This window comes from Aquarana catesbeiana, linkage group LG08 (genome assembly GCF_042186555.1).
Source record: "Aquarana catesbeiana isolate 2022-GZ linkage group LG08, ASM4218655v1, whole genome shotgun sequence".
In the NCBI taxonomy this organism is placed as follows: Eukaryota; Metazoa; Chordata; class Amphibia; order Anura; family Ranidae; genus Aquarana; species Aquarana catesbeiana.
This window is the reverse complement of record NC_133331.1, coordinates 244,738,144-244,750,965: the sequence shown is the minus strand read 5'-3', so window position 1 is coordinate 244,750,965 and position 12,822 is coordinate 244,738,144. Positions and strand designations below refer to the sequence as shown.

The window sequence follows — 12,822 nt, the reverse complement described above, 5'->3', positions numbered from 1 at the left end:
CTTACACTTTTATGCCTCACTATTCCACCAGTGTTGACTATGATGCTTCTGAGCTCAGTGCCTATTTAGATCCCATCTCCTTTCCTTCTCGTGACCTTGAGGCATGAGACCGGTTAGATGGGGACATCACTCAGCTCGCCCTGGGGCATATGCAGTTAGGTAAGGCTCTGGGTTTTGTTGGGATTCCTATTGAAATCCATTCACAATACAAGGAATTGTTGGCGCCCAGGTGCACTGCCCTTTTTGCCCAGTTTACCTCTCTGAATTCTTTTCTGGACTATGTCAGAGGCCCTTACTGTGTTGGGGCCTAAACCCAGCAAAGACCATGAGGACTGTGCTCTTATAGGCCTATTTCCTTGCTTCCATGTTTAATGCAGATGCTAAGCTGTTGGCCAATATATTAGCCCTCGTCTCTCCACAGTTATAGAAGAACCTATCCATGTGGACCCTAACTGATTTTATGCGGGGAAGGGTCCTGATATCATTTGTCGCTTTTCCCCAATCTAGCTACCAATCATGATAATGCTGGCACGAGAGTCTTGGCTTCCTTCGATGCAGAGAAAGCCTTCGACTTGGTCGAGTGGACATTTCTCTGAGAGGGTGCTGCCTAGCTTTGGCTTTGATCCTTGGTTTCTACAGTGGTTGGGTATACTGTATGGTGCCCTTCGAGTTAGAGTGCGGACCAATAGTAGAACAACAGAGCCCTTTTCTCTGGAACGAGGGACTCACCAGGGCTGTTCACTCTCCCCGAGCTTATTTGCTTTAGCCTTAGTGCCTCTGGCTACTTTGGCTAACGATTCCCAGCTTGTTGAAGGTTGGCGGGTAGGCCCCCCAGGAGGAAAAAACTTTGCTTTATGCAGACGGCACCTTACTATAGTCACATGATGCGCATTCCTCTTTGCGGGCCACCCTTGCCATCTTCAAAAAGTTGGGTAGATACTCAGGAATCTATATCAAATGGAACTAAAATCGGTTCTTTTCCCACTTGATCCTGATGTAAGATTCTGCAGGTCTTATGCCCCGTACACACGGTCGGACATTGATCAGACATTCCGACAACAAAATCCTAGGATTTTTTCCGACGGATGTTGGCTCAAACTTGTCTTGCATACACACGGTCACACAAAGTTGTCGAAAAATCCGATCGTTCTGAACGCGGTGACGTAAAACACGTATGTCGGGACTCTAAACGGGGCAGTAGCCAATAGCTTTCATCTCTTTATTTATTCTGAGCATGCTCTCAAACTTTGTGTGTCGGAAAATCCGATGGAAAGTGTGTGATGGAGCCTACACATGGTCGGAATTTCCGACAACAAGGTCCTATCACACATTTTCCGTCGGAAAATCCGACCGTGTGTACGAGGCATTACTCCACTGCTATGGGCTGATGCATTTAAATACTTGGGCATTAGGATTGCAAAGCACCTTGGCAGTTTTTGCAATCTAAATCTTTCCCGTATGCTTCAGCAGTTAAAGGAAAAGTGTACCGCTTGGTCCTCCCTACCTCTTAACCTTATGGGCCGCATAAATAGCCTCAAGATGATCTTCCTCCCTAAATTCAATTTTTTTTTTTATAAACTGCCCTATTTTGATAGGTGGAAACTTCTTTTGAGAAGCTGATTGTTATGTGGCCTCATTTCTGTGGCATGGTGTTGCCCTTCATCTAGCAAGATCCACCCTTCAACTGCCTATTGGATGCGATGGCTTGGCCCTACCCAATTTACAGATATACTATTGGGCCACAGTTCTGGTCACAGTTAGAGATAGGTGGTTCACGAGATCCAGGACAAACGCATCAGTCTGTCTGGAAGCTGCTATATTGGGTTCCCTCACGAAACTGGCCAACCTGGTTTGGCGAGGTCCTATAGCTTATGTTTTCCTCCCGCAGCCCACAAGACTCACACTTAGAGTTTGGGGTGTGGTTAGGAAACGTTTCCCAAGACCCAACCAATGGTCCCTGTCACGGAACGTCCCACACTCCGCTTGAGTGCTTCCGTCATATACCGCTTCCTAAGTTCTGGAACACAAGTCCAATGGATCTGGCTATAGGAACCCCAAGAACTAGACAACACCAGTCTTGGAGTACATCAGAACTAACTTTTATTTTTGAGATCTCACACACATTTATACAGCAGGGATGACTCAAAGCTAACCTAATTAACATGAGCTAATTTACTACAAAATGTACCCAGACCAGATGACAGACTTGTGGGCACCGAGCTTCACACATTAATATAAACACAATAGCTGGAGCTAATTACAATTAACAATACAAACAACAATCTACCCCCTCCTCAGCCTAGACCATTCGTCTCCTAGCCAGTGCTGGTGGCTAATGTGATCAGCTCTCTCAATTAACATAAACACAGGTTGATGACACTAGCATCTCCTCACAGGATGTGTCCCAACAGAATGAATCAGTCTTATCAGCAGGGAGCTGCTGGAGGAACCCCCCTCCCTCTTCAGGGACACAGATCCACAGCAAGGAGTCCCCAACAGAATCAAACAACAAACAATATATACATATATACACGACTGAGTCCGATTAGTACAGTTCAGACCGGACCTCCAATTCACCCCACAAAGAGCACCGTTCCATTGAAAATCCAGGGCCCATAATCAAAAGGCAACAGGCTAGCGTTCAGTCCCCTCCAATAGCCTCTGTCTCGGGTGAGTCTGTCACAGTCCCCTTTATCGCCCTCTATGGGGTAATTCCTTACTGAGTAATTTCAGGTCAATCATTGTAGTGCCCATAGCATTTGCAAATTGAAGTGATATGAGAGACGCTGTATGTATGTTTGCACTGTCTGTACTTTATGAGAAAATTAATAAAACATAAAACTTTAGTAAAAAAAATGGTCTGGGCAGGAAGGGGGTGAATCTGTCTGGTCTTCAAGTGTTTAAGGGCTTCGCACAAGGACAATTTGTGGTGCAAATACTGTATGCTCTAGTGGTAAAACTCCCAGTGTTTTTCCGTGTCCACACAGCTGCAGGTAGTGCCTACAACAAAGTACTGAATAGCTGTACGTGGCTGTACTCATGTAAACACCAATGTTTTCTTGAGTTGCCATTTACACTGTAAGGAGGTATTCCTTGAAAGCAGAACTTCCAAAGATCCTGGATATTCCTCCCTGCCTCACTCTGAAAATACGATCTCTTTCAGAAATGTTGTTCATTGCTTTGGTCAGTTTTCCTGTGCATCCCCATCAGGAAATGAATGGCATTTGTGTCAGAAAGATCTTTGTGGTGGGAAAACATCCCACTTTCTACAATCATCTTCACTCCACAATCTCTGCATCTCGGGGACACAACAGACCATGGGACTGCACTGTTGAGACTCCTGGCAATTAGATACCCACCCTAACTTCTGACTTGGACCTGGCAGCACAGGGAAGGCCCAGGGGAAGAGGTATTTTTTCTCTCATCTTAACTTAAGGACACAGTCTTGAATGTTTGGAATATCCAAAAGCAGAGCAGCTGAGGGGTGGGCAACACAGCAACACAAGCTCAAAAACAGGAAAAGGGAACAGCATGCAGTTTAAAGAGCTACCTGTAAATCTCTATGTCCAAAGTAGGCATCAGAAGAGGCTAAAAAGAGAAGATGTGAATGAAAGTCCAAGAGACAGCCTTACAAACTTAACAGATGCATGAAACCAAAATCCCCAAGAAGCACGCACAGTCCTGATGGAGTGAGATTTAAAAGGAAACCCTATTCTTCAGATCATTCACTTTAATGACGGTGTGCCAGATCTACTGAGAAATGGTAGAAGCAGCAGCAAGGGCGCCCTTCCTGGGCCCATTTTAAATGGAAAACAGGAAGCCTATTTTTCTCAGAGGCTGTAGCTAAAATAAAGGCCCTCTTAGCAGGAACCACATCTAAACAAGGAAAAATCTTTCTGGTGACCTGGGTCTGGGCACAAGTGCTGGTTAAGGTGAAAGACAGGGACCCCCTTTTTTAGACAAAACAGGAGAAAAGTTTTCTTGGAAGGTAAAGGTCAGTGGATCAAAAATTGATCAAGCATTAGAGACAAGGAAAACTACTCTTTGGGTCAGGGTAGGGAGAGGGATGTCTCAGACAAGCTAGCCATACATGGATTGAAATTTGTCCGATTCCTGCTGAACCAGCCAAATTTCAGTCCATGTTTGGCCATTCTTATTAATGAGAAGTCGATCAATCATGAACAGAACTGCTGGAAATTTCAGTTTGACCTATTGGTTGCAGAGCTGATTTGTTTATTCTGACAGCAGGGTGTTTTGTTTTTTTTTATTGCCTGCTATCAGAATACAATGGCACAGTGGGGAGAACTCGTGCATCCACACCATATGTGTGGATAGATGCATCGGTTCACTTTTTTTCCCCAATTTTAGCAGGGTGAAAAAATAAATAAAAAAACCTGAACCATCTATGGGCAGCTATAGGCTCAAATAGAGACCTTTGAAGCACAGAGAACCAGAATCAAAGCGCATAGAGGAAGAATGGATTTGGGATGGAAGCCATGAGGGACCCCCTAACCATAAGGCTGATTAGTGGAGGTAGAAGCTAGAGAACTTAAAGAATTGCTAGAGCAGAAATTGTGCTCTTGATAGTTACTGCTGATGACCAAGCATAGGTCTTAACTGTAGGAAAGAAAAAAAATCTTTCCAACATGATCTAAGTTTCTAGCCATTCAATTTCTCAGCAGATATCTAGTGGGCTCAAATAAAGGGGACCACCCACACAATAGCCAATTACAGAAGAGGCATAAACAACTATCTGTTAAAAAATCAGCCTCTGTATGGACTTGCTGTATGGAGCTATAGGCATCTATAAAGCATTATAACCACGGTTTACCTTATGTTGACAATTTGTAAAATGTCAGAGCTCAGAATACATGTGTAATATCTCAAGTAACTTTACAGTTAAAAAGGAGTTCCTTCAAATACTGTAACTGCTGATTTTTACTATTAGGGCACCTACCTGTCCAGGCAGCAGGGGGTATCCTCGCAGCTGCACAGCTGGTCTCCTACTACGCGAACCGCGCTGTGCTCTGTGAATGGGCAAACTGAGCCAGAAGTGGATAACCGTCAAAACCAGGTACCCGCTCCCCCCCAAAAAGGTGCCCAATGTGGCAGCAGAGGCAGACAAGCGGAGCTTCCCCTTTTGGATAGAGCTTTTCTTTAACTGTCATCACAGCAATAATTCTCCTTTTCTTTCTATGTATTTATGGATGACTTCCTTGTGGGCAAAGTAAGCTTTTAGATCTCGTATAGAAAAATTGTGCTACATAAAGAAAAAAAAAAAACAAAAAAACAAAAAAACACAAACCTCTTTCTTGACCTCCTCATTACGATAGGACAGGTGCTGCAAGTAGGCAGCAGCATTCAGTCTGACAGCATCCAGTGTGTAACTCAACATAGCAAGAACTTCTGGCAGTTCTGGCTGCCGCCAAGGGCCGCTGGGTACTGCAGTTAACGGAGCAGGTCCAAGACTGGAAAGACTTCCAGACTGAGGCAATGATGAGCCATAATGATCGCTAAGTGGATCTTCGTAACTCCTAGAGAGAAACAAGTAATCAGTTTAACAAAAGAAAATCAGCTAATGTTTATCATTAGTTTATTAAAAGCTGATCTTTCATCAAAATCAAAAGCAGCCTCAGATTTTACAAGACATGCAGATATTAGCTGAAAGTGTGGTGGTGGAGGCTGTACAGTTGCATGTACAATGTACAGTTGTAAGAACATGGGAAGAGGCATGGGGGTCAGGGGTGGGAGCAGAGGCTGATAAAAGAATGGAGGTGCAAACACACAAATGAGGAAAGGGGGTGCACGGTGGTGAAAGAAGGGTGCAAAGGAGGAAGAGACGGTCCACAGAGGTTACAGTATGAGAAGCAGTGGTCTCCAAACGGTGGCCCGGGGGCCAGATGCGGCCCTTTGCTTGCCCTTATCCGGCCCTTGAGGCACTATTTCTCTGACAAACACCAATGATAGGGCACTATTGATCCCATGACATCATGGGGCACCATTCCTCCCACTGCCACCATCAACGGGCACTATTCATCCAAATGATATCAATGATGTGGCGCCACTCCACCAACTGACACCAATGAAGGGGCACCATTCCTCCCACCACTGATACCCACGATGGTTCGCTATTCCTCCAAATGATATCAATGGGGCACTATACCTCCAGCTGACACCAATGAAGGGGCACTTTTCTACTCCCACTGGCCACAGTAAGAGGTACACCTTATTCCTCTACCCTCAGGCAAAAACAAGCACTTAAAGTAGTTGTAAAGTTTCTGCTTTAAACCGTCATACTTTCTCTTTTAGGGCAATAGTAATGGCTTTTTTGTTATATTATCAGTAAAATAGGATTTTTACGTAATACTTGCCTGTAAAATCATTTTCTTTGAGTACATCATGGGACACAGAGTCAGGCTAATATTACCTGCTGGGTTATACTCCACCATTAGGTGAATGGACACTGGTAGACCAAAGGTCTTCAGACAGGAAGTGATCCCCTATATAACCCCTCTCATACAGGAAGTACTTTAGTTTTATAGCAAGCAATAAATCCTCAAAAAAGGGGAGGGATCTCTGTGTCCCATGATGTACTCAAAGAAAAGGATTTTACAGGCAAGTATGATGTAAAAATCCTATTTTCTTTTTCATACATCATGGGACACAGAGTCAAGCTAATATTCATTACCTGCTGGGACGTCCCAGAGCAATAGCCTTGAGTGGAGGGAGACACCCTGCCAACAAAAGCCATCAGAACTTATACGGCAGCCCACAGTACACTGCGGCCGAAAGCCGAATCCTCAGCTGCTCGAACATCCACTTGATAACATTTTGTGACTGTATGCACTGAAGACCAGGCGACAGCCTTACAAATCTGAGCCACAGATACCCGATGGTGAAAAGCCCAGGAGGTTTCTACACCACTGGAAGAATGAGCTCTCACCCTAAAAGGGAGGAGCTTTAGGTTTCAGACCGTAGGCCCGAATGACCAATTGACAGACGCAATTGGCAACGGAAGCTTTGGAAGCTGCCTGCCCCTTCTTGGGTCCTTTTTTTTTGTTTTACAAAAGAGTCTGATCCTCGGATCTCCGCAGATCTAGACAGATAAACCTCAACTGGATCTCTTCCGCCGAACGAGGACGAGAGAAAAAAAGAAGGCAAAATAATGTCCTGTTTTAAATGAAAGGCCAACACCACCTTTGGCAAAAAGGATGGAACAGGTCGTAACACGACTGTCATGGTGAAGTATCAAGTACGGTTCCCTGCATGAAAGGGCCGCCAGCTCCAACACCCTTCTGGCCGAGGTGATAGCCATCAGGAAGGCTAGTTTGCCTGACAGCAAGTCTAATGGGATTCCCTTAATAGGTTCAAATGGTTGTTTCTGTAACACAGACAGCACCAAGTTTAAGTTCCAAGGACACATAGGTGACCTAATGGGGGGAAGCAAGTAAGTTGCCCCATGCATAAAGGTTTGGATCAGTGAATGGGAGGCACATATTTCCGAGGATGCCATTTTCTGACTTCACACCAAGCAATACAAGTCTTCCAGACCTTATGATAAATCTTCCTAGTGACAGCTTTTTTAGCATTCACTAGAGTAGATACCACTGGTCCCAAGATGCCATGGTCCTTTAACACCCTGGCTTCAATAGCCATGCTGTCAAATTTAGAGACTGTAAATTGGGGTGGAATATAGGACCTTGAGACAGTAGATCGGGGCGACGTATAAGCATCCATGGCCCGTCTATCGCCAGTCTCACAAACGCCGGGAACCAGGGCCTTCTGGGCCAGGCTGGTGCCACCAGAATGACTGGAACCCCTTCTCTGAATCCTGCGCAACAAATGCGGAAGGAGAGAGTTCGGAGGGAAAGCATAAACCAGGGAGTACTGACTCCATGGAACTATCAGAGCACCTGCTCCAATTGCCAGAGGATCTCTTGTTCGAGACACAAACTGCTGTAGCTTGTTGTTGAACCTGGATGCCAGTAGGTTGACCTCTGGCCATCCCCAACATTGGCAAATTTCCTGGAACACCTCTGGGTGTAGGGGCCATTCCCCCGGGCAGATCTGCTGGCGGTTGAGATAATCTGCCTTCCAGTTCTCTACTCCTGGCATATGGACTGCTGATATCATTGGCACATGTCCCTCTGCCCAGGCTAGTATGTAGTTCACCTCCTTCGGGCCTGAACGACTCCTGGTACCGCTTTGGTGGTTTATATAGGCCACTGCCGTGGCATTGTCAGACTGAACCCTGATGGGGCAGTCCTAAAGCTCCACAGTCCAGGACCGCAGGGCCAGACGTACTGGCCATAATTCTAGGACGTTAATGGGCAAGGTCTGCTCTGTCCCTAACCATTTCCCCTGAGCTGTGAGCCTGTCTAGGGTCGCTCCCCAGCCTGAGAGACTGGCATCTGTAGTCCGTACTCTCCATGTTGCCGGGAGAAAGGATTTTCCCTTTTGCAGGTTCTGATCCTGCAACCACCAGTTTAGGCTTAAGCATGCCTGAGGAGATAAGGACATTGGATAATCCAGGGTCTTTCTTCCTGTTACAAGCTGACAAGATGTCTTGTTATAAAGGCCTGGAATAGAACTGGGCATAGGGCACTGTCTCGAAGGAGGATACCATCCTCCCTAGAAGACTCATACAGAGCCAAATGGAGGGTTGTCTGATGCCCTTTACCTGATGCACCTGATCCTTCAGGGCACAGATGCTTACGGGTGGCAAGAATACTCTTGCTTGGACCGGGTTTAGAATCAGACCTAAATATCTTAGACTTTAAGCTGGTCTCAAAGCTAACTTTTCGGTATTTATGATCAAGCCTAAGCTTTTCAAATACCTCACTATGTATATTATGCTCTGTTCTAGAGCCTGAGGTCATCTAGATACCCGAGCACCAGAATCCCTTGGGCCCTTAAAAGACCCAGTACTGGTGCTAGGACCTTTGTGAACACCCGAGGAGCTGTGGCAAACCAGAAGGGTAGAGCCACAAACTGAAAGTGACGTTCCTCTACTGCAAAACGTAGGAACCTCTGATGAGGTTGAAAGTTAGGTACGTGTAAGTACGTTTCCTTTATATCAATGGAGGCTAAAAAGTCTCCTCTCTGGAGTGAGGTTACTACTAAGCGGACAGACTCCATCCGAAAGGAATGTATCAATAGATACTTGTTCAGGGATCTTAGGTCCAAAATGGGCCTTGTGTCCCCGTTTGGTTTCTGAACCGTAAACAGGTTTGAGTAAAACCCTGTGCCCCTTTCGAATACAGAAATCACTCCTTAATGCACTAAATGTAGTGTCTGAAACAATAAGTTTAATTTTGGAGGATCCGAGGGAACGCTGGAGCTTAGAAACCTCTGAGGGGGAACCCCCCGTAACTCCAGCTTGTAACCACGAGATATAATTGAGGTGACCCACTCGTCCTGAATTGTTTTCCAAATGTCCGCAAAGTGCACCAGCCTTCCCCCCACCCAATGGAGTGGGGGCGTCCCCTCAAAAGGAAGGCATGGTGCTGGGTTTAGAAGAATTTTGGACTCGGGGCCTTTTCTGGCCCTGGCCTTGCGGCTTGCCCCTAACGCCCTGTTGGTGGCAGAACCACCCTGACGCTGAGACATTTGAGGAAGCAGTCCCTGGGTTTTTAAACAAGGGACGTTTGGCGCTTTTCTTCACAGGAAGTAGAGAACTCGTCCCTCCGGAAATCTTTTGGATATATTTCTCCAAGCGATCACCAAATAAACGTTCCCCATGAAACGGAAACCAGCCAATAACCTTTTACAAGAAAGCTCGGCTGACCAGTTCTTAAGCCATAAAAGTCTGCGCATATGTACAGACAAGAGAGCCAGACAAGAAACCTGCTGTATTGAATCCTTTAAAGCATCAAGAGCAAAACAACGCTCGAAAAAAAGGGGAGCTTTTAATAATAATTCCAATTTCTTGTCAACAGGTTCTTTCAAGCCCTGTGCGTTATCTACCGCAGCCCTCAAAAATTCCACTCGCCTGCTCGCATTTTGCGAGAGGAATTTAGTGCAGGGCGAGTGAAGAGCAGCTACCTAGCTGATCGCTTCTGGCAGAAACGGTGCAGGCTTTTTTTACAGGACATCAGAGCGGCCCGGAGGGGCGATTCCCTGACACCACCACCACCACCCCCCCCCGCCGCCCTGATGTCCTGTAAAAAAAGCCAGAAGCGATCAGCTGGAGGACACAGAGCGGCAGGACCGGATTGAACTGGGGCCGCTTTGAGCGAAGGCTGCAACGCTCCCTCCCCTCTCTTCTCCTCTTGTGTGCAACGGAGATGCAGGCTGTGTGTTACAGAGCTGGTGTTCTGTGTTCGGCGGCGCTGTAGTAAGGTCCCGCCCACCTAGGCCGGCTCGTGTGATAGTAGATTAAATCAGTGTTCCGCCTATCACACGAGCCGGTCTAGGGGGGCGGGACCTTGCTACAGCGCCGAACACAGACCCGGCTCCATGACACACACCATGGTGAGTCTGTATTGATGATGGGCGCAGTGAGGCTGCATTTGATGGGCACAGTGAGGCTGCATTTGATGGGCACAGTGAGGCTGCATTTGATGGGCACAGTGAGGCTGCATTTGATGGGCACAGTGAGGCTGCATTTGATGGGCACAGTGAGGCTGCATTTGATGGGCACAGTGAGGCTGCATTTGATGGGCACAGTGAGGCTGCATTTGATGGGCACAGTGAGGCTGCATTTGATGGGCACAGTGAGGCTGCATTTGATGGGCACAGTGAGGCTGCATTTGATGGGCACAGTGAGGCTGCATTTGATGGGCACAGTGAGGCTGCATTTGATGGGCACAGTGAGGCTGCATTTGATGGGCACAGTGAGGCTGCATTTGATGGGCACAGTGAGGCTGCATTTGATGGGCACAGTGAGGCTGCATTTGATGGGCACAGTGAGGCTGCATTTGATGGGCACAGTGAGGCTGCATTTGATGGGCACAGTGAGGCTGCATTTGATGGGCACAGTGAGGCTGCATTTGATGGGCACAGTGAGGCTGCATTTGATGGGCACAGTGAGGCTGCATTTGATGGGCACAGTGAGGCTGCACTTGATGGGTACTGATATGCTTTATGTTAATATTGTTAAAGAAGTTAATATTTATTTTTGGAACTTTATTCTGCATAAAACATTTAATGTAATTTCATGAGCTAATTTATGAGGGCGTGTTTAGGGGCAGGGCAGGGGAGGGGTTGGGTGGTGCAACTGGTGGCGAGTAACTTTTGAGGCCTGGTTAGTGGCTCAGGACTTGAAATTTTGAGCCCTGATCTACCAGACAAGTTACGTTCTTGTTTAAGGAAGAGACTGCTGCATCTATGGCTGGCATGCTCCATTTTTTAACAAACTTTTCATCCATGGGATATTAAAGGGAAAACCTTTTAGGAGGCAAAAAAGTCCTGTCAGGATGTTCCCAATTAGCATACACTGCCTGTTCCAACAGTGGGTGTAGCGGCAAAGTATATGCGATCTGAAAAGGTCTCAGAGATCCCAAAGAGGACCAGGGGAGCTCAGTCACCTCTGCAAGAGGCAACTTAAAGGCAGAACGAACCATTTCGGTCAGGATCAAAAGCCTCTGCGACTGAGAGGCAGACATCGACAGGATATCTTCTTGTCCAGATTGCTCAGAAGCAGACTCATCTGCCGGGCACTCCACCGAATCCTGAGCGTTAAGCTCTTCCCCATCTTCAACCCAATCCTACTCCAGAGTAGGTGACTCCAGGGAGGGGGATCGGTCACGCTTCCTGCCACCCTGCGGGATGGAGGCAATCATGCCGGCAATCCTGTGCTCTAACCCGGCTAGGGTAGTGAAGACGCAGCGTTGACTGTAGGCACAATACCAGATAGGCGCAGCAGCATAGATTGCCCGGAGCCTCTGGTCTTTCAGGGGATACGACTAGGTTCATCAGGAACTACTGATGACGTAGGTGTGCCCTTCCCTATGCTGTTAGTTCCACTCCTTTTTGGAAGACATTGAAAGCCTGCAAACAAAGTGTACTTGGGTGTAGTTAAAACATCTCAGAAGGGAGACCCTTTAACCGCCTGCCGACCGCTGGTCGTCAATTGACGGCCAGGCGGCGCAGCTCTCGTTGCGGGCGGACGTCATATGACGTCCTCGCTTTCTTAGGCCACCAGGGGGCGCACGCGCGCGCTGTGTCACTAAGCACCCAGTGCGCGTGCCCGGCGGCCGCGATGTCCGCCGGGCACCCGCGATTACCGGTAACACAGCAGGACCGTGGATCTGTGTGTAAACACACAGATCCACGGTCCTGTCAGAGGAGAGGAGACCGATGGTGTGTTCCCAGTACAGAGGAACACCGATCGGTCTCCTCCCCTAGTGAGTCCCCGCCCCCTACAGTTAGAATCACTCCCCTAGCAACACAGTTAACCCCTCCATCACAACCCAGTGTTAACCCCTTCACTGCCTGTCACATTTATACAGTAATCAATGCATTTTTATAGCATGGATCGCTGTATAAATGTGAATGGTCCCAAATATGTGTCAAAAGTGTTCGATGTGTCCGCCGCAATATCGCAGTCACAATAAAAATCGCAGATCGCCGCCATTACTAGTAAAAAAATAAAAAAAAAATAAAAATATGTTATAAAACTATCCCCTATTTTGTAGACACTATAACTTTTGCGCAAACCAATCAATACGCTTATTGCGATTTTTTTTTTTACCAAAAATATGTACAAGAATACATATCGGCCTAAACTGAGAAAAAATTTGTTTTAAAGAAAAAAAAAATTGGATATTTATTATCGCAAAAGGTAAAAATTATTGTGTTTTTTTTTAAACTTGTCACTCT

At 46.7% G+C, this 12,822-nt stretch overlaps 1 protein-coding gene across 5 annotated transcripts in view; it reads right to left on the bottom strand.

Annotated features, from left to right (window-relative positions):
- Positions 1-12,822, bottom strand: part of LOC141106305 (catenin delta-1-like) — a 403,119-nt gene that overhangs the window by 279,374 nt on the left and 110,923 nt on the right. For all 5 annotated transcript variants that reach the window (XM_073596969.1, XM_073596970.1, XM_073596971.1 and 2 more), the window contains one exon: positions 5,306-5,534. In XM_073596969.1, coding sequence (XP_073453070.1) covers positions 5,306-5,534 — 229 coding nt within the window. The remainder of the gene's footprint in view (positions 1-5,305; positions 5,535-12,822) is intronic.